The following is a 19950-nucleotide window of genomic DNA, read 5'->3' on the forward strand; positions in this document are numbered from 1 at the left end:
TTCTGTTGAAGCCATTCTGTTGTTGATTTACTTCTGTGTTTTGTGTTGTTATCCTGCTCACCCACCTTCTGTTGAGCTTCAATTGGCGGACAGATAGCCTATATTCTCCAGCAAAATGTCTTGATAAACTTGGGAATTAATTTTTCTGTTGATGATAGCAAGTTGTCCAGGCCCTGAGGCAGCAAAGCAGCCCCAAACCATGATGCTCCCTCCACAATACTTTACAGCTGGGATGAGGTTTTGATGTTGGTGTGCTGAGACTTTTTTTCTCCACACATAGTGTTGTGTGTTCCTTCCAAACAACTCAAGTGTAATTTCACCTGTCCACAGAATATTTTGCCAGTAGTGCTGTGGAACATCCAGGTGCACTTTTGCAAACTTCAGCAATGTTTTTTTGGACAGTAGTGGCTTCTTCCGTGGTGTCCTCCCATGAACACCATTCTTGTTTAGTGTTTTACGTATCGTAGAGTAGTCAACAGAGATGTTAGCATGTTCCAGAGATTTCTGTAAGTCTAGCTGACACTCTAGGATTCTTCTTAACCTCATTGAGCGTTCTGCGCTGTGCTCTTGCAGTCATCTTTGCAGGACGGCCACTCCTAGGGAGAGTAGCAACAGTGCTGAACTTTCTCCATTTATAGACAATTTGTCTTACTGTGGAATGATGAACATCAAGGCATTTAGAGGTACTTTTGTAACCCTTTCCAGCTTTACGAAAATCAACAATTCTTAATCTCAGGTTTTATGAGATCTCTTTTGTTTGAGGCATGGTTCACATCAGGCAATGCTTCTTGTGAATAGCAAACTCAAATTTTGTGAGTGTTTTTTATAGGGCAAGGCAGCTCTAACCAACATCTCCAATCTCATCTCATTGATTGGACTCCAGGTTAGCTGACTCCTGACTCCAATTAGCTTTTGGAGGAGTCATTAGCCTAGGGGATCACATAGTTTTTCCAACCTATACTTAAATTGTATTCGATAGACAAGAAAAATACAATAATGTGTGTATGTTATTAGTTTAAGCACACTGTGTTTGTCTATTGTTGTGACTTAGATGAAGATCAGATAAAATTGTATGACCAATTTATGCAGAAATCCAAGTAATTGCAAAGGGTTCATATACTTTTTCTTGCCACTATATGTGTATGTGACCAAAATGTTTTGATATGATTTGATTTCTGTATGTATGTGTGTGTCTCACCCCTTCTTTGGCCTGAAGTAGTTGTTTCTCAGCGCTCTGTTTCTTGATGTTGTAGTACTGGACCTCTATCTCATGGGTCAGCTGCAGCCAGGTCTTAAGGGCATCAGGGGGAGACCAGCAGGCCCGAGACTCCAGCTCCCGCTCTGCCTTCTTCAGGGCCATACGCACCTGGATACACACATACACACACAAGTATATACACAGGTATACGTACACACAGACGTATGCACACGTGCATGCACACATAAACAAACAGATGGACACACACAGGTATACACACACACATACACACCCATGCACGCTCACAGACATACACACATGAATGTATGTTATGTGTGTGTATGAGTGTATGTGTGTGTGTAGGTGTGTGTAGAGCTGTGTATGCAGGTCAGTGGAGGCTGCTCAGAGGAGGAAGGGGAGGACCATCGTCAGTGACTTTTAGAAAAATTTAAATTGTAAAACATTTAAAAATATATATCCTTTTTAGATAAAACTATACTAAATATATTCACGGCACCAAATAATTGATTAAAATAGATTGTTTTGCAATGAAGGTCTACAGTAATCCCAACAGCACTTTGTAGGGTAGCACCATGGTATAGCTGGAGGACAGCTAGATTCCGTCCTACTCTGGGTACATTGACTTCAATACAAAACCTAGGAGGCTCATGGTTCTCACCTCCTTCCATAGACTTACACAGTAATTATGACAACTTCCAGAGGACGTCATCCGACCTATCAGAGCTCTTGCAGCATGAAATGACATGTTGTCCACCCAATCAATGGATCAGAGAATTAATCTAGTACTGAAAGCATAAGCTACAGATAGCTAGCACTGCAGTGGATAACATGTGGTGAATAGTTGACTCAAAGAGTGAGAAATACAATAGTTGAAAAGTTTTGAACAAATGAACTTCTTCAAAAATGAAGGATAAGTGAGAGAGAGAGAGTATACATTTTTTCCATCTACTTAGCTAGCAAATGCAGCTAGCTAGTTTACCCTACTCAAACATGCTATGTTAGCTAGCTGGCTATCAAACACAACACTGGAACTTTTCCAAGTCAAGGTAAGCTTTTGGTTTTACTAATTTATTGCCACCGGGGCCCGCCGGTGTAACTGCTAAACTGTTAATTGACTATACACTGTAAAGTTACTGCATGATTGTAGTGGGTTTACTAACACGCTACTTCTATTAGCTATATTGACTATGACGTTACTTACGTTACGTAACTAATATGGTGACAACGATGTAGGCTGTGTGTAGGTGTTTTCGCCTGGTCACATACAGCTGATGTGTTGTGCAATGAAATCCACAAACGAAGGGAAAAGGTGAGAGGAGGAGATCGCATAGATGTGAGAAGGAATACAACGTGGCTGCTATGAAAGTGAACTGTGCTTACGCATGTTCAGGGGTGTATTCATTCCACAGATTCTGTTGAAAAACATTTCTTAAACGGAAGCAAACGGAACAAAACTGGGATAAACATACCTGCATTTTTCCAATAGAAACTCTTGTTTGCAACCGTTGTACTAACGAATACACCCTAGATCAGCTAGATGCAGGCAAGAGTGTGCAAGACAGTATTGAATGTGTCAATGTCTGTCCAAGTGTCACTGTTTTAATTTTTTTAAATGTTTTTGCATACCAAATTTAAAAAATAATAATAATAGTTTTTTAGCCTGATCTTCAACATTTTTAAATTTAATTGAGAGAAATATAATCTCTATTGTTCTCTAAAAAATGTTTAATGTTGATTGTATGAATCTTAAAATTGATAGTATTACATTTACTTATGCAACATTTTATTAGGTTGTTAGATGTTTAAATAATCAGTTTACCTATCCTTATTCAGCCAAAATAACATGTGTTTCAGTGTCAATCGTAGAGATAAATAGGACTCTAGATGTAAATAACTCATTTTGGTATAGACATTGTCATTGAGGGCTTTCACTATTTAAAAGTAGTCATCTGAGTGGGAATTCCTATGGGTTGGGAGTGATCAGTCAATGATTGGAGAGCATTGTCTTCTTCAAATTGGTTGCCTATGGTTTGTAAACTTGCAAATTTGAAGACCACTTTTCAAGCAGCCTTGGCTTTCAAGCTGTAAAGTCCATGGAGAATAAGAACACCTTCTCCCAGCTGATAGGAAACTCTGTCACCACCGATAAATCCACTATAATTGAACATTTCAATAAGCATTTTTCTACGGCTGGCCATGCTTTCCAACTGGCTACCCCTTACCCCGGTCAACTGCACTGTACCCCCCACAGCAACTCGCCCAAGCATTCCCCATTTCTCCTTCTCCCAAATCCAGTCATCTGATGTTCTGAAAGAGCTGCAAAATCTGGTCCCCTACAAATCAGCCGGGCTAGACAATCTGGACCCTTTCTTTCTAAAATGATATGCCGGAATTGTTGCAACCCCTATTACGAGCCAGTTCAACCTCTCTTTCGTGTTGTCTGGTTGGTGGTTGAAGATATCCCTCTAGTGGTGTGGGGGCTGTGCTTTGGCAAAGTGGGTGGGGTTATATCCTTCCTGTTTGGCCCTGTCCGTGGGTGTCCTCGGATGGGGCCACAGTGTCTCCTGACCCCTCCTGTCTCAGCCTCCAGTATTTATGCTGCAGTAGTTTATGTGTCGGGGGGCTAGGGTCAGTTTGTTTTATCTGGAGTACTTCTCCTGTCCTATTCGGTGTCCTGTGTGAATTTAAGTGTGCACTCTCTAATTCTCTCTCTCTTTCTCTCTTTCTTTCTCTCTATCGAAGGACCTGAGCCCTAGGACCATGCCTCAGGACTACCTGACATGATGACTCCTTGCTGTCCCCAGTCCACCTGGCCGTGCTGCTGCTCCAGTTTCAACTGTTCTGCCTTATTACTATTTGACCATGCTGGTCATTTATGAACATTGGAACATCTTGGCCATGTTCTGTTATAATCTCGACCCGGCACAGCCAGAAGAGGACTGGCCACCCCACATAGCCTGGTTCCTCTCTAGGTTTCTTCCTAGGTTTTGGCCTTTCTAGGGAGTTTTTCCTAGCCACCGTGCTTCTACACCTGTATTGCTTGCTGTTTGGGGTTTTAGGCTGGGTTTCTGTACAGCACTTTGAGATATCAGCTGATGTACGAAGGGCTATACAAATACATTTGATTTGATTTGTCTGAGATACCCAAAAATTGGAAATCAGCTGCGGTCATCCCCCTCTTCAAAGCGGGGGACACTATACACACAAACTGCTACAGATCTATATCTATCCTACCCTGCCTTTCTAAGGTCTTCGAAAGCCAAGTCAACAAACAGATTACCGACCATTTCGAATCCCACTGCACCTTCTCCGCTATGCAATCTGGTTTCAGAGCTGGTCATGGGTGCACCTCAGCCACGCTCAAGGTCCTAAACGATATCTTAACCGCCATCGATAAGAAACAATACTGTGCAGCCGTATTAATTGACGTGGCCAAGGCTTTCGACTCTGTCAATCACCACATCCTCATCGGCAGACTCGATAGCTTTGGTTTCTCAAATGATTGCCTCGCCTGGGTCACCAACTACTTCTCTGATAGAGTTCAGTATGTCAAATCGGAGGGCCTGTTGTCCGGGCCTCTGGCAGTCTCTATGGGAGTGTCACAGGGTTCAATTCTTGGGCCGACTCTCTTCTCTGTATACATCAATGATGTCGCTCTTGCTGCTGGTGAGACGACACCATTCTGTATACTTCTGGCCCTTCTTTGGACACTGTGTTAACAAACCTGCAGACGAGCTTCAATGCCATACAACTCTCCTTCCGTGGCCTCCAACTGCTCTTAAATACAAGTAAAACTAAATGCATGCTCTTCAACCGATCGCTGCCTTCACCTGCCCTCCTGTCCAGCATCACTACTCTGGACGGTTCTGACTTAGAATATGTGGACAACTACAAATACCTAAGTGTCTGGTTAGACCGTAAACTCTCCTTCCACACTCACATCAAACATCTCCAATCCAAAGTTAAATCTAAAATTGGCTTCCTATTTCGCAAAACAAAGCATCCTTCACTCATGCTACCAAACATACCCTCGTAAAACTGACCATCCTACCGATCCTCGACTTCTGCGATGTCATTAACAAAATAGCCTCCAATACCCTACTCAATTAATTGGATGCAGTCTATCACAGTGCCATCTGTTTTGTCACCAAAGCCCCATATACTACCCACCACTGCGACCTGTACGCTCCCGTTGGCTGGCCCTCGCTTCATACTCGTCACCAAACTCACTGGCTCCAGATCATCAACAAGACCCTGCTAGGTAAAGTCCCCCCTTATCTCAGCTCGCTGGTCACCATAGCAGCACCCACCTGTAGCACACGCTCCAGCAGGTATATCTCTCTGGTCAACTCCAAAACCAATTCTTCCTTTGGCCGCCTCTCCTTCCAGTTCTTTGCTGCCAATGACTGGAACGAACTACAAAAATCTCTGAAACTGGAAACACTTATCTCCCTCACTAGCTTTCAGCACCAGCTGTCAGAGCAGCTCACATATTACTGCCCCTGTACATAGCCCATCTATAATTTAGCCTAAACAACTACCTCTTCCCCTACTGTATATATTTATTTATTTATTTATTTTTCTCCTTTGCACCCCATTATTTTTATTTCTACTTTGCACATTTTTCCAATGCAAATCTACCATTCCAGTGTTTTACTTGCTATATTGTATTTACTTCGCCACATGGCCTTTTTTTTGCCTTTACCTCCCTTATCTCACCTCATTTGCTCACATCGTATATAGACTTATTTTTCTACTGTATTATTGACTGTATGTGTGTTTTACTCCATGTGTAACTCTGTGTTGTTGTATGTGTCGAACTGCTTTGCTTTATCTTGGCCAGGTCGCAATTGTAAATGAGAACTTGTTCTCAACTTGGCCACCTGATTAAATAAAGGTGAAATAAAAATAAAAAAATTAATAAAAATTGGCAACCCAGAAACCCCCATCATATATGACTTGATTCAGGAAACTAGGCATATGTCGCTGGTCACTACTTCACAGGAGAGCCATTTGAACATAAAAATAAGTTTATCCAAATGTATTTTTTGCAGGAAATACCTACTGGAACATGTGAACTTTCGTGTGCCTTAATAACAGACTTGTATGCCATCTGTAAATACAAATAAATAAATATAATTACGAGCTAAGTTGGTTTAACCACAGAAAAAGCCAGCAACCTTCCCGCTAGCCATTGTTGGCTGAGAGAATGAGTGGGCTGGACATGACAAAAGAGGAGTTTGGATTGGTCTGCCATATAGCACGCTTGTGTCTATTTGAGCTGGTCAGTTTGATAGCTAAGGAGATGGAGAAAACACATGTCTCCAGATTACATCTTCAAACTAAGGGCAACCATGGCAGGGAGAAGGGAGGGAGAAGCGTCCATCCATTATGTAACGTTATGGGTAAGATAGTCTCGCTAGCTGCATTTTCAGATATTACACGTTTCCAATTTTGACAGAAAGACATTTTAATTTCAAGTTAATGTGTACTGTTAGCTAGCCAGCTAACGAAAGCTGGCTGGCTCACAAGCTAATGTTATGTATATGATCTTATTATTCGTATCTGAGAGCCATTTGCTTTGCTAGTTATAGCCTAATGTAAGCTAGCTAACATTGAACCTGGTTGGTTATCTACCTGCAGATTCATGAGTTGGGATTATGATTCATTGTTTACCTCGGGTGCGTTCGTAAATTCGTTCTGGCTATCTACTCCAATTTCAGAGCACTCTTGTCTGAATGTGCCAGAGCGCAGAATAACTGATGAATTTACGAACGCTCAACACCAGTTGAATATGGCAAACAAAGTGTAATTAAACTGTTGCCAGCAGCACAGTTAGTCACCAACGCTCTGGATAACATGAAAACATCCTAACCAGCTCTGCTAGGGGGAGTAAAATGGGGTGTTCTCTCATTTGTGTCTGGGAGTAGCTGGTAAGACAGTTAGCTTGGGTGCTTGACGGCCTTTGTGAGTTCAGAACGCTCAAATCAAAACTCCTCGGCCAGAGCGTCCAGTGTGTGCTCTGAATGCTCAGAGAGCGAAGGGCTCTGAATTTATTAAAGGACAATCTGAAAACGCTCTGAATTTACCAACACCCTGAGCTCACTATGAGTGCACTCCAGATTGAATTCACAAACACACCCCATAGCTAGCTAGCTACATGTCTTAAGAAAATACTCCATTATGCAAGTAACCATTTCAATAGAATGTCACTGCGACAACTGTTGATAGACGTAGCTGGTACTTAGGCACTCTCGTCTGAGTGTGCCAGAGCGCAAAATAACTGACAAATTTACAAATGCTCAACACCCGTTGAATATGGCTGGTGTCAGTAAACGTTGGCAAAAAAAAACATAAATTGTTGCCAGCAGCACAGTTGCAGTCACTAATGCTCTGGATAACATGAAATCAGCCTAACCATATCTGCTAGGGCGAGTAAAATGGTCAGTGAGCTGTTCTCTCATTCGTGTCTGGAAGTACCTAGCTAGCTAGCCGACATTAGCCAGTTAGCTTGGGTGCTTGACTGTTGTTGTTAGGACAGAATGCTCAGATCTCTTAAAGCTTAAGAGGGTGTGAACGATGCTGAATGGGTGTAGACAAAGGGCTCTCCAGTAGGTACCAAATCATTCAAAGAACATTTTCTCAAAAGTGAGGTTACAAGTTTATTAACTTTCAAAGCAGAATTACTTTCCCATTGTTCCTTAAATGTAGTTTATGATATACCATTTTGTAGCTCTGTGTCTCTGCTTTAATCCAATGTAAAAAAAACAATTTCACATTTGCTACAAAAGATCGAATCAAGGCGGTCGGTAAAAATGTGTATAAAAACATGTCTTCTCATCAGGTGAATAATAAAGGCAAGTAGAAGTAATCAACATTTTAAAATTAATAGATTTGGTGGACCGCTTCAACAAAGTACTGAGAAAAGCGTCTGAATACTTATGTAAATGTGATATGGGTTTTTAATATACTTGCAAACATTTCAAAAAACCTGTTTTTGCTTTGTCGTTATGGGGTATTGTGTGTATATTGTGTATTAAAAAACAATTTAATCCATTTTAGAAAAAGTCTAATGTACAAAATGTGGAAAAAGTCACAGGGTCTGACTACTTTCCAAATGCACTGTATACAGGCATATATATTTGTGTGTGTGTGTGTTAATGTGTGTATGATGTGTATGTACAGTATACAGGTGTATGTGTATAAACAGGTGTGTGTATGTACAGGTGTACTGTATGTTTGTATGCAGTGTGTGTACCTGATCCAGCTCTTCCTCAGCGTATTTCTGCCTGCTCCACTCGTTCTCTGTTCCCTCCCGTAGCTTACCGAGTCTCTGGGCCTCTTGCTTGGCTTCATTGATCTCGTCCCTCAGACGTTGCTCCAACGTTACCTTCTCAACCTCCACACTACGATGCTCCTCCTGGGCGATCTGCAACCTACAGAGAGAAGGAGAGATGGGGGAGAGCGAGAGATGAGAAAGAGAGGGCAAAAGAACATAGTGGCAGGTGTCATGATGTTGCCCTCTTTGAGTACAGCGAGCACCATCCCCCGCTCTCTGCTTCTACAACCAGACTGCTGTGGTCAGAGGTCGTAAATTCCTGAGAAGACCTCACGGACACACAGTTATAGAGTAGTTTTTCACGGAGACAAAGGAAATCCTACCACCTCACAGAACTTGAGGTACGAACAAATTTCATGTTCCAGAGAAAGTGTAAAAGATCGGCGAAGAATCCAGCTACGAACTGGTCCGTTTGGCACAACTTGGGAAGCTCAAGAGAGACGGTGAGGCCACATTACCATAATGCTGTTTATATAATAGCCTCAGATATGAGGTTTACATCTAATTGTTGTATAAGATGAATGAGTGAGGATGATACTGTTTGTATAATGGTGTAATATGATTGTGGACTGTTTAATGAAGAAAAATACAATTCCCTTTTGATTTGAACTAAATCAGAGGACCGCCCCTGAGCCCAGTTAGGGTCAGACATCTTGTGACAGCCCTCTTCTGCCATTCTGAATAAAACCCAACTTTGAGAAATTATCAGCAGACCAAGCTTACCGCAATTACGAGAGGGCTAAAGGTGTAGACCATTGCTGAATCTTTTTAACCATACCACGTGGTTAAACTCTTAGAATATCGATACCGACAGAATAAGAACAAGTCTTTGATATTGATTACTAGTCTGCAGCTAGGAATTCGGTATCATTGAACGCGAAGAACGACAACCGCCGAAACATCCATTCTATAACGAATGTCACTTTGAACTATCCCCTCTAACCAAGACAGGAGAGAGAGAGGGAGAGAGACGGACAATTCTTCAAAAGAAAGACTTTTCACCAGCGATCAATTGCAATTGTTCCCGAATGAGTGAGCGTTTATGTGTAAAGGATTAGCATTTTAATTGTTATAATTACCTCTGTAGTGACTTCTTGTTAAAACCCCCACTCCCCTTTTGTCAAACAAGCCGCCATGCCGGGTCAGTCCACATTCTATCATTTCATGTAACCATATTTACTGTTTGTTTAAGCATTTCTGTGAATTACTTAGTTAGTAATAAATAAATGATTTAAGACAATTGATGTATGGATGACTCATAGTGAAAACTGGGTTCGTGCAGATAACCAACAATTTACGACGTTTGGAATGAGACTAACGTGAGGTAAAGTAAATAATTCATTAACCATTAATTCATTGATCAGATATGAAAATATCTGAAAGGTTATATTGGGAAATTATAACTTTGTAATCTGAATACTTTCCTTGGTGCCCCAACTTCCTAGTTAATTACAGTTACATGATTATTCAGTTTAAACGAGTAACTAATTACAGAGAATCTTTGATAAAGTGAAAGAGTGAAATAGAGAGAGGATCCTCTTGAAACTAGGGGGCACTATTTTTATTTTTGGAAAAATAACGTTCCCAAAGTAAACCGCCTATTTCTCAGGACCAGATGCTAGAATATGCATATATTTGACAGCTTAGGATAGAAAACATTCTAAAGTTTCCAAAACTGTCAAAATATTGTCTGTGAGTATAACAGAACTGATATTGCAGGCGTAACCCTGAGGAAAATCCAATCAGGAAGTGCCTCTTATTTTGAAACTGTTGTGTTCCTATGCACCCCTATTGGCCATTGAAAGGGATATCAACCAGATTCCTTTTTCTACGTATTCCCTAAGGTGTCTACAGCCTTTTGACGTAGTTTCACGCCTTTATGTTGAAGAATGAGCATAAACGACTACATTGCGTAAGTGGCCAGCTGAGGGCTCTCAGAGTGATTCTTGCGTAAAAGACAGAGGTAGTCATTTTTCCTCTCGCTCCTACTGAAAAGCCAATTGTCCCGGTTTATATATTATCGAATAGATATTTGAAAAACACCTTGAGGATTGATTATAAAAAAACGTTTGCCATGTTTCTGTCGATATTATGGATATAATTTTGAATTTTTCGGCGTTGTCGTGACCTCTATTTCCGGTGGATTTTTCAACATAACGTGACCAACAAACGGAGGTATTTTGGGTATTAAAATAATTTTATGGAACAAAAGGAACATTTGCTGTCTAAACTGGGAGTCTCGTCAGTGAAAACATCTGAAGATCATCAAAGGTAAACGGTTAATTCGATTGCTTTTCTGATTTTCGTGACCAAGCTTCCTGCTGCTAGCTGGACATAATGCTATGCTAGGCTATCGATAAACTTACACAAACGCTTGTCTTGCTTTGGCTGTAAAGCATAATTTCAAACACTGAGATGACAGGGTGATTAACAAAAGGCTAAGCTGTGTTTCACTATATTTCACTTGTGATTTCATGAATATGAATATTTTCTAGTCATATTTTTTGACCTTTGCGCTATGCTAATTAGTGTAGTTCATGACAATTCTCCCGGATCCGGGATGGGTAGTTCCAAGAGGAGGATTAATACACTACTCTTCACCCAGAAGTACTCTAACATCATTCATGCTGCTCATTCTGTGATTAAGCGAATGCTCCGACCACTGCATCTTTGACCAGTGTTTTTGGCTTACTGCCCCGCATACTGCAAGTTCTCCGCTTTCTATCTGTTTATCATAATGTTGCTTGTGTGTGTTTGCCATTTCACTTCCGTAGCTTGTTTTTTGGGAGGTGGGGTGTGGGCTGTGTTCACAAACACATTGTAGCTCACAACACGCTTGTAATACTAGACAGGAAAATGCTCCAAAACTCAATGCAGAAGAGGAATATGTATTAAGTACTACTCTCCATGAACAGCTCGATCAACAAAAAGAGTTCTATAAATATCAAATAGATCTGCAGGAAAATAACTTTCAGTCCGTCCTGCAACTCTTTATGGATTCTACCAACAAAAGGGTTGATGATCTGTTTAAGGATGTAATGGAATTTAAACACAGTTTGGAATTTACGCAGTCGGAGGTGGAGTAACCAGCCAGACCGCATTCAAAACCATGTCTGAGGATTTCGCAATTTTCCAAACAACACTTGACAAGCACTTTTCCCCCCAAAAAAACAATCAAGGCACAATAACATTTTAATTGATGGAATTGAGGATGTAAAGACTGAAACACAGAAGTCAAGGCCAAGAGACTCCTGGCAGATCAACTCAAAATGGAGAGGGTGCATAAGAATTTCACTTTCTTTGCTATAGTGGTGAAACTGCTCAGGTTCAAAGACAAGGAGAAGATTCTCAGGAGAGCCTGAAGGGAACCAAAATCTTCATCAATGAAGACTTCTTGGAATAGGTACGCCTCAAAATAAAATAACTGCTGCCACGACTAATTGAAGAATAAAAAAAAGGCAACATTGCACACCTGAAGTATGATCAGCTGGTAGTTCACCCCCCCCCCCCTCTCGTAGGCCTATGGCAAGTGACTCCGCTAAAGTCAACTGATTTGCTCTAAATGTCATAACCCTCTGAAGTCTTCAGTGGTGTTGTGGACTGTGTCAATGTACATTCCATAGAAAGTGCACCCCTATTGATAAAACTAACACAAATGTATGGTTGTATTGGAAATGTGAGGCATGCACTTCTATGTTTCTGTTCCATTCTCTGGATGCTTCCGACAGTGTATCTCTCTTAGTTAGGCAGGATATCAACTCTGATAACATGGTCTTTAACCCATTAGACATAAATGAAGCCAAGGATATCAACTCTGATAACATGGTCTTTAACCCGTTAGATATTAATGAGATCAAGGATATCAACTCTGATAACATGGTCTTTAACCCGTTAGATATTAATGAAGCCAAGGATATCAACTCTGATAACATGGTCTTTAACTTTTTATGGCTGCAGGGGCAGTATTGAGTAGCTCGGATGAAAATGGGCCCATTGTAAACGGCCAGCTCCTCAGTCTCAGTTGCTAATATATGCATATTATTATTAATATTGGATAGAAAACACCCTGAAGTTTCTAAAACTGTTTGAATTATGTCTGTGAGTATAACAGAACAGAACAAAAACCTGAGAAATTCCACTTCCTGTTTGTATTTTTTCTGGGGGTGGCAGATTTTCAACCAAGCTCTCATTGAAATTACAGCGAGATATGGATAAGTTTTCACTTCCTACGCCTTCCACTAGATGTCAACAGTCAATAGAACTTTGTCTGATGACTCTAATGTGAAGGGGGTTGAATGAGACAGGAAATAGTCACCACTGCCACGAGTTGACCATGCTTTCACCAATGTGCGTTCACAGGGGAAGGACCTGCATTCCACCGGTCATCTGAAGTCATTCTAATTCTCCGGTTGGAATGTTATTCAAGATATATGTAAACAACATTCTAAAGATTGATTCAGTACATCGTTTGACATGTTTCTACTGACTGTTATGGAACTTTTGGACATTTCGTCACATTATAGTGGACAGACTGACCAATTCATCCGACTTGTTGAATACTTTACACTCCATCTATCTGTATCTCCTCATCTATAAGACCACAGACTGACCAGTTCATCTGTATCTCCTCATCTATAAGACCACAGACTGACCAGTTCCTCTGTATCTCCTCATCTATAAGACCACAGACTGAGCAGTTCATCTGTATCTCCTCATCTATAAGACCCCAGACTGACCAGTTCATCCGACTTGTTGAATACTTTACACTCCATCTATCTGTATCTCCTCATCTATAAGACCACAGACTGACCAGTTCATCTGTATCTCCTCATCTATAAGACCACAGACTGACCAGTTCCTCTGTATCTCCTCATCTATAAGACCACAGACTGAGCAGTTCCTCTGACTTGTTGAATACTTTATACTCCATCTATCTGTATCTCCTCATCTATAACACCACAGACTGACCAGTTCATCTGTATGCCCTCATCTATAAGACCACAGACTGACCAGTTCATCTGTATCCCCTCATCTATAAGACCACAGACTGACCAGTTCATCTGTATCTCCTCATCTATAAGACCACAGACTGACCCATTCATCTGACTTGTTGAATACTTTATACTCCATCTATCTGTATCCCCTCATCTATAAGACCACAGACTGACCAGTTCATCTGTATCTCCTCATCTATAAGACCACAGACTGACCAGTTCATCTGTATCCCCTCATCTATAAGACCACAGACTGACCAGTTCCTCTGTATCTCCTCATCTATAAGACCACAGACTGAGCAGTTCATCTGTATCTCCTCATCTATAAGACCCCAGACTGACCAGTTCATCTGACTTGTTGAATACTTTATACTCCATCTATCTGTATTTCCTCATCTATAAGACCACAGACTGACCAGTTAATCTGTATCTCCTCCTCTATAAGACCCCAGACTGACCAGTTCATCTGTATCCCCTCATCTATAAGACCCCAGACTGACCAGTTCATCTGTATCCCCTCATCTATAAGACCACAGACTGACCAGTTCATCTGTATCCCCTCATCTGTAAGACCAGACTGACCAGTTCCTCTGTATCTCCTCATCTATAAGACCACAGACTGACCCATTCATCTGACTTGTTGAATAGTTTATACTCCATCTATCTGTATCTCCTCATCTATAAGACCACAGACTGACCAGTTCATCTGTATCTCCTCATCTATAAGACCACAGACTGACCAGTTCCTCTGACTTGTTGAATACTTTATGCTCCATCCATATCTCCTCATCTATAAGACCACAGACTGACCAGTTCCTCTGTATCTCATCTATAAGACCACAGACTGACCAGTTCCTCTGACTTGTTGAATACTTTATGCTCCATCCATCTGTATCTCCTCTATAAGATTTCATAGGGTATTTTTAACAATCAGGCTGATGTGGAGTCTGCTTATCAGACTTTTCTCCCATCTTTCAATTCTGTATTTCACCAATGCTTTCCCTTGGTTAAACTACGTAAGAGATCACCAGAAGGGTTCTGGAAACCGGTCTCAAAATATCCTCAGTAAAACAAAAAACAAGTTGGATAAAACGTTTCTAACAAATCCCTCTCCTATGAATTCAACAAACTACAAAAAGTACAAGAACAAATTTACTCACCTGCAGTTGAAGTCGGACGTTTACCAACACCTTAGCCGAATATATTTAAACTCGGTTTTTCACAATTCCTGACATTTAATCCAAGTGAAAATTCCCTGTTTTAGGTCACTTTATATGTGAAATGTGAAATGTGAAATATGAAATATATGTGAAATGTCCAAATAATAGTAGAGAGAATGATTTATTTCAGCTTTTATTTCACTCATCACATTCCCAGTGGGTCAGAAGTTCACATACACTCAAATAGTATTTGGTAGCATTGCCTTTAAATTGTTTAACTTGGGTCAAATGTTTTGGGTAGCCTTCCACAACTTGGGTGAATTTTGGCCTATTCCTCCTGACAGAGCTGGTGTAACTGAGTAAGGTTTGTAGGTCTCCTTGCTCGCACACGCTTTTTCAGTTCTGCCCACAAATGTTCTATGGGATTGAGGTCAGGGCTTTGTGATGGCCACTCCAATACCTTGACTTTGTTGTCCTTCAGCCATTTTGCCACAACTTTGAAAGTATGCTCGGGGTCATTGTCCATTTGGAAGACCCATTTGTGACCGAGCTTTAACTTTGGAAGATGTTGCTTCAATATATCTACATAATTTTCCGACCTCATGAAGCCATCTATTTTGTGAAGTGCACCAGTCCCTCCTGCAGCAATGCACCCCCACTACATGATGGTGCCAAAGATGAACAGATGAACGTGGTACCTTCAGGCATTTGGAAATTGCTTGCATAACTTTAAAAAATAAAATCTTTACAGCCCTGAACAACAATAAATACTCTCTTGGCATCTTTTTAGATTCATCCTAAGTGTTTGACATGGTTTACCATGAATGAACTGGGTGCTGATTGGCTGACAGCCGTGATATATCAGACCGTATACCACAGGTATGTCAAAATAGTTATTTTTATTGCTCTAATTACATTGGTAAACAGTTTATAATAGCAATAAGGCACCTCGGGGGTTTGTGTTATATGGCCAATATACCACGGCTAAGGGCTGTGTCCAGGCATTCCGCGTTCCGTCGTGTGTAAGAACAGCCCTTAGCTGTGGTATATTGGCCATAAACCACACACCCCTCGGGCCTTATTGTTAAAAAATATTACCTTCTAAATGGCATTATTACGGTTTTCAAGATTATACATATAATTGGCTATATATTTATATGTTTATGCATTACCAGGGTAAAGATATCCTGTGGCGTGCCACATTGTTATTCTTAACCTATACGGAACAAAAATATAAATGCAACATGCAACAATTTCAAAGATTTTACTGAGTTACAGTTCATATAAGGAAATTAGTCAATTGAAATAAATAAATTAGGCCCTAATGTATGGATTTCACATTACTGGGCAGAGGTGCAGACATTTTGTATTTGACCTTTCTTTATTTAACTTGGCAAGACAGGGCCTGGAAGGGCATAGGCCAACCCACTTGGCAGCCAGGCCCACCAACTGGGGAGCCAGGCCCAGTCAATGAGAATGAGTTTTTCCCCACAAAAGGGCTTTATTACAGACAGAAATATTCCTCAGCACCCCTTCCCACCCCCCTCAGATGATCCCACAGCTGAAGAAGCTGGATGTGGAGGTCCTGGGCTGGCGTGGTTACACGTGGTCTGCAGGTGTGAAGTCAGTTGGACTGCCAAATTCTCTAAAACAACGTTGGAGGCAGCTTATGGTGGAGAAATGAACATTCAATACTCTGGCAACAGCTCTGGTGGACATTCCTGCAGTTAGCGTGCCAGTTGCACGCTCCCTATACTATACTAAACTTCAGACATCTGTGGCATAGTGTTGTGTGACAAAACTGAACATTTTAAAGTGAACTGTTGTCCCCAGCAGAAGTTGCACCTGTGTAATGATCATGCTGTTTAATCAGCTTCTTGATATGCCACACCTGTCACGTGGATGGCAAATGAGAAATACTCAGTAACAGGGATAAACAAATTTGTGCACGAAATGTGTTCAGTGTATATCAATGACCTTGCTGCTGGGGTTTCTACTGTACTTCCCATTCTCTTTGCTGATGATACCAATGTGATTCTTCGCAGGGCATATCGGGATTTCTTGTAAGCTTCCGGGTTAGAGTCCCGGACCTTGAAAGCGGCAGCTCTACCCTTTAGCTCAGTGCGAATGTTGCCTGTAATCCATGGCTTCTGGTTGGGGTATGTACGTACAGTCACTGTAGGGATGACGTCCTCAATGCACTTATTGATAAAGCCAGTGAACTGATGTGGTGTACTCCTCAATGTCATCGGAAGAATCCCGGAAAATGTTCCAAGCTGTGAAAGCAAAACAGTCCTGTAGTTTAGCATTTGCTTCATATGGCCACTTTTTTATAGACCGAGTCACTGGTGTTTCCTGCTTTCATTTTCACTCGTAGGCAGGAATCAGGAGGATAGAGTTGTGGTCGGATTTACCAAATGGAGGGCGATGGAGAGCTTTGTACGCGTCTCATATGCTTAGTCAAAATTCGATCCAAATCTAAATGAAAATTATAAAGCCACATTTTTTTTTTGCAGCCTGCAGGTAAAAATTATCTGGATTAAAAATAAATATTGTATAAATCGAATTGTTGCAGACAGGCCCTGTGTAGCCAAACTTTAAACATGGTTTCAACTATTAACTTGAGTGCACCCAAAGTTTGCAGCTAGAGAACTTGCAACATTGTATAAAATAATCTGGGCCCTCAGAGTTTCCTGTGCTAGTGAGCTTGGGACAGACATAGCTGTAGTCTATTTGCGCAAGGGATAGGAAGCAGTGCTTGATTTGGGCAGGAGCTCACCGGAGCCGAGTACCGACACCTCAAATATTATACTGCTTGAGTTCCTGTTCCTCTTATAGAATATTAGATCAAAAGTATTCTGGAGCTCTTGCATCTAAATATAAACAGTACCAGCACCCAAAATGAGTACCGGAACCCATTTCAGTCCAAGTCAAGCACTGATAAGCACTGATAAGAAGCCTATTTTATGTTTCCACTGGATCAGAGCATGACATTTTTTCTTTCACGCTGAGTGGTTATCAAAAGGGAGAGACCTGGAAAGATTTTTCAAATACATTGAGAAACTATTGTCATTATCAACTAATTATTATCGACTAATTGGGATCAGCCCTAGTTGTCTATCACTTGTTTTCTTTGGTGAAAATAAATAAAACAAAACAATCCTGTTATCTAAAAATGGACATATCAATATAACTGATAAGGAATGAGTAGTTTAGTTTAGTCTACTTCCTGGCAAAGTTTCAGTAAGAAACAAAACACCACTATCGCCCATATAAGTAGTGGGAGGATGTTCTACAACTCGTAACAGCAGGGGGAGCCAACAGGAGGACAGAGAGCAACCTTGGGAGATCAAAAGTCACAAAAACAGACAGGCAGGCAGACAAGCAGACAGACATGCTCTCCACAGAGCCAGAAAGACGGGAGAGATTAAATTAAGGGGAGAGAAAGTGGGGAGGGAGAGCAGAGCAGGGGAGGGGAGGAGAAAGGGGTGACAGTTGGGGGTATTGAGGGAATGGGGATAAATGTTTTTGAGCCTGCACGTGACTGTGTGTATTTTATGAGATAGAGAGGGGGGGTATATCTCTAGAATGAAAGAGAGAGATATATTTTGAGAGGGGACACACCCTTTCATAGAGAACAAAGGGACTAACTAGAGGGAATAGAGTGGAACTATGGGTTGATCCCAGTTTGTGTCTGCGTGTGCATTTCTCTGTGTGTGTGTGTTACCTGCATGGTCTCCATGGAGAGAAGGGAGAGTGTTGATGTGCCCTTGAGCAAGGCACTTAACCCTAATTTGCTCCAGGGGCACTGTACTACTATGGCTGACCCTGTAAAACAACACATTGCACTGCACGTATACGGTGTATGTGACAGTAAAACATCCATTTAAAAATAATAATGATTACTCTGTGTTTATCATTTGTAGTAGGCAAAATGACAGTTCCACACTTTCTTGTGATTCTTGTTGTTGTTCATGTGTTATAAAGACCATACTGTCATTCACTAAACCTTTATTTAGCCAGGTATACTATTGAGAACATTTACATTTTACAGCAATAACCTGGTTGGTCCAGAGGTGAACTGAACGATGTCTCTGTCTGCAGGGAGCTAAACCTTACAGACCATTCATCTTTATTTGAGAGATCTGACATTACCAGGATTTGAGCCTGCAGCAGGCCCATGGTTACATAATGTAATAAAACAGTGTGTGTGTGTGTGTGTGTGTGTTGTATGTGCGTGTGTTATGGTTTGAGACAGTCTGGCTGTATTCTCAGAGAACTGGCTGGTCTTTTCCCATGTAAGGGCCTCAGACAGAACCCCACGTCACTAAGCACTGACAGCAGGCCCCCAATGTCCGGTCTGGAGTGTGAAGTCACTAGCTTTGCTGGACCAAGCGGTGTCAAAAGCCCTGGTCTGCTCTAGAAAGCCTATGTAAATTACGATTGGGAGAACGCCCCCCTCCCATTTTTAGACTGACGTTTTGGCCACAAAAATGTGTTTATTATGATCAAATTCGATCCCCAATGAATTATTTAAAAGTTTGCTACAAATCGAGATATTTAATGAAATAAATAGTGACCCATTCTGACTCCTACATTTGTCTTCACACAGGACTACGTGCTGACTCAGACCAATCACAGGCAGGCTAAAAGGAGGCTAGCACCCTCATACACGTTCTTTGCACGTGCATCACATTTTGTTGTTACATTCTGAATTTAAAATGGATTCAATTGAGATTTTGGCCTACACACAATACCACATGTCAAAGTAGAATTATGTTATTTTTTTTTATATTTACAAATTAATACAAAATGTAAAGCTGAAATGACTTGAGTCAATAAGTATTCAAACCCTTTGTTATGGCAAGCCTAAATAAGTTCACAAGTAAAAATGTCCTTAACAAGTCACATAATAAGTTGCATGGTCTCACTCTGTGTGCAATAATAGTCTTCAACATGATTTGTTAACGGATACCTCAATTCTATATGTGGGGTCCAGAGATATCTGGAAGGTCTCTCAGTCCAGCATATTCAAACACAAAGACAAGGGAGGTTTTCCAATGCATCTCAAAGAAGGGCTCCTTTTGGTAGATGGGGGGGGGACATTGAATATCCATTTAAGTATGGTGAAGTTATTAATTACACTTTGGATGGTGTCACTAACTCAGTTGTCGGAGAGGAAGGAGACTGCTCGGGGATTTCACCATGAGGTCAATGGTGACAAACAGTTGCAGAAAA

General features: G+C 41.1%; 1 protein-coding gene across 6 annotated transcripts in view; it reads right to left on the reverse strand.

The window, feature by feature from the left end:
* LOC112216736 (stromal interaction molecule 1) overlaps nucleotides 1-19950 on the reverse strand; it is a 98843-nt gene that overhangs the window by 11890 nt on the left and 67003 nt on the right. For all 6 annotated transcript variants that reach the window (XR_006079197.1, XM_024376773.2, XM_024376774.2 and 3 more), the window contains exons 8-9: nucleotides 8478-8655; nucleotides 1199-1366 (exon numbers count right to left, since the gene is read on the reverse strand). Coding sequence is in view for 5 of the 6 variants with exons in the window: in XM_024376773.2 (XP_024232541.1) it covers nucleotides 1199-1366; nucleotides 8478-8655 (346 nt within the window). In the remaining variant the exon portion in view is untranslated. The remainder of the gene's footprint in view (nucleotides 1-1198; nucleotides 1367-8477; nucleotides 8656-19950) is intronic.

Source organism: Oncorhynchus tshawytscha, linkage group LG17 (assembly GCF_018296145.1).
Source record: "Oncorhynchus tshawytscha isolate Ot180627B linkage group LG17, Otsh_v2.0, whole genome shotgun sequence".
In the NCBI taxonomy this organism is placed as follows: Eukaryota; Metazoa; Chordata; class Actinopteri; order Salmoniformes; family Salmonidae; genus Oncorhynchus; species Oncorhynchus tshawytscha.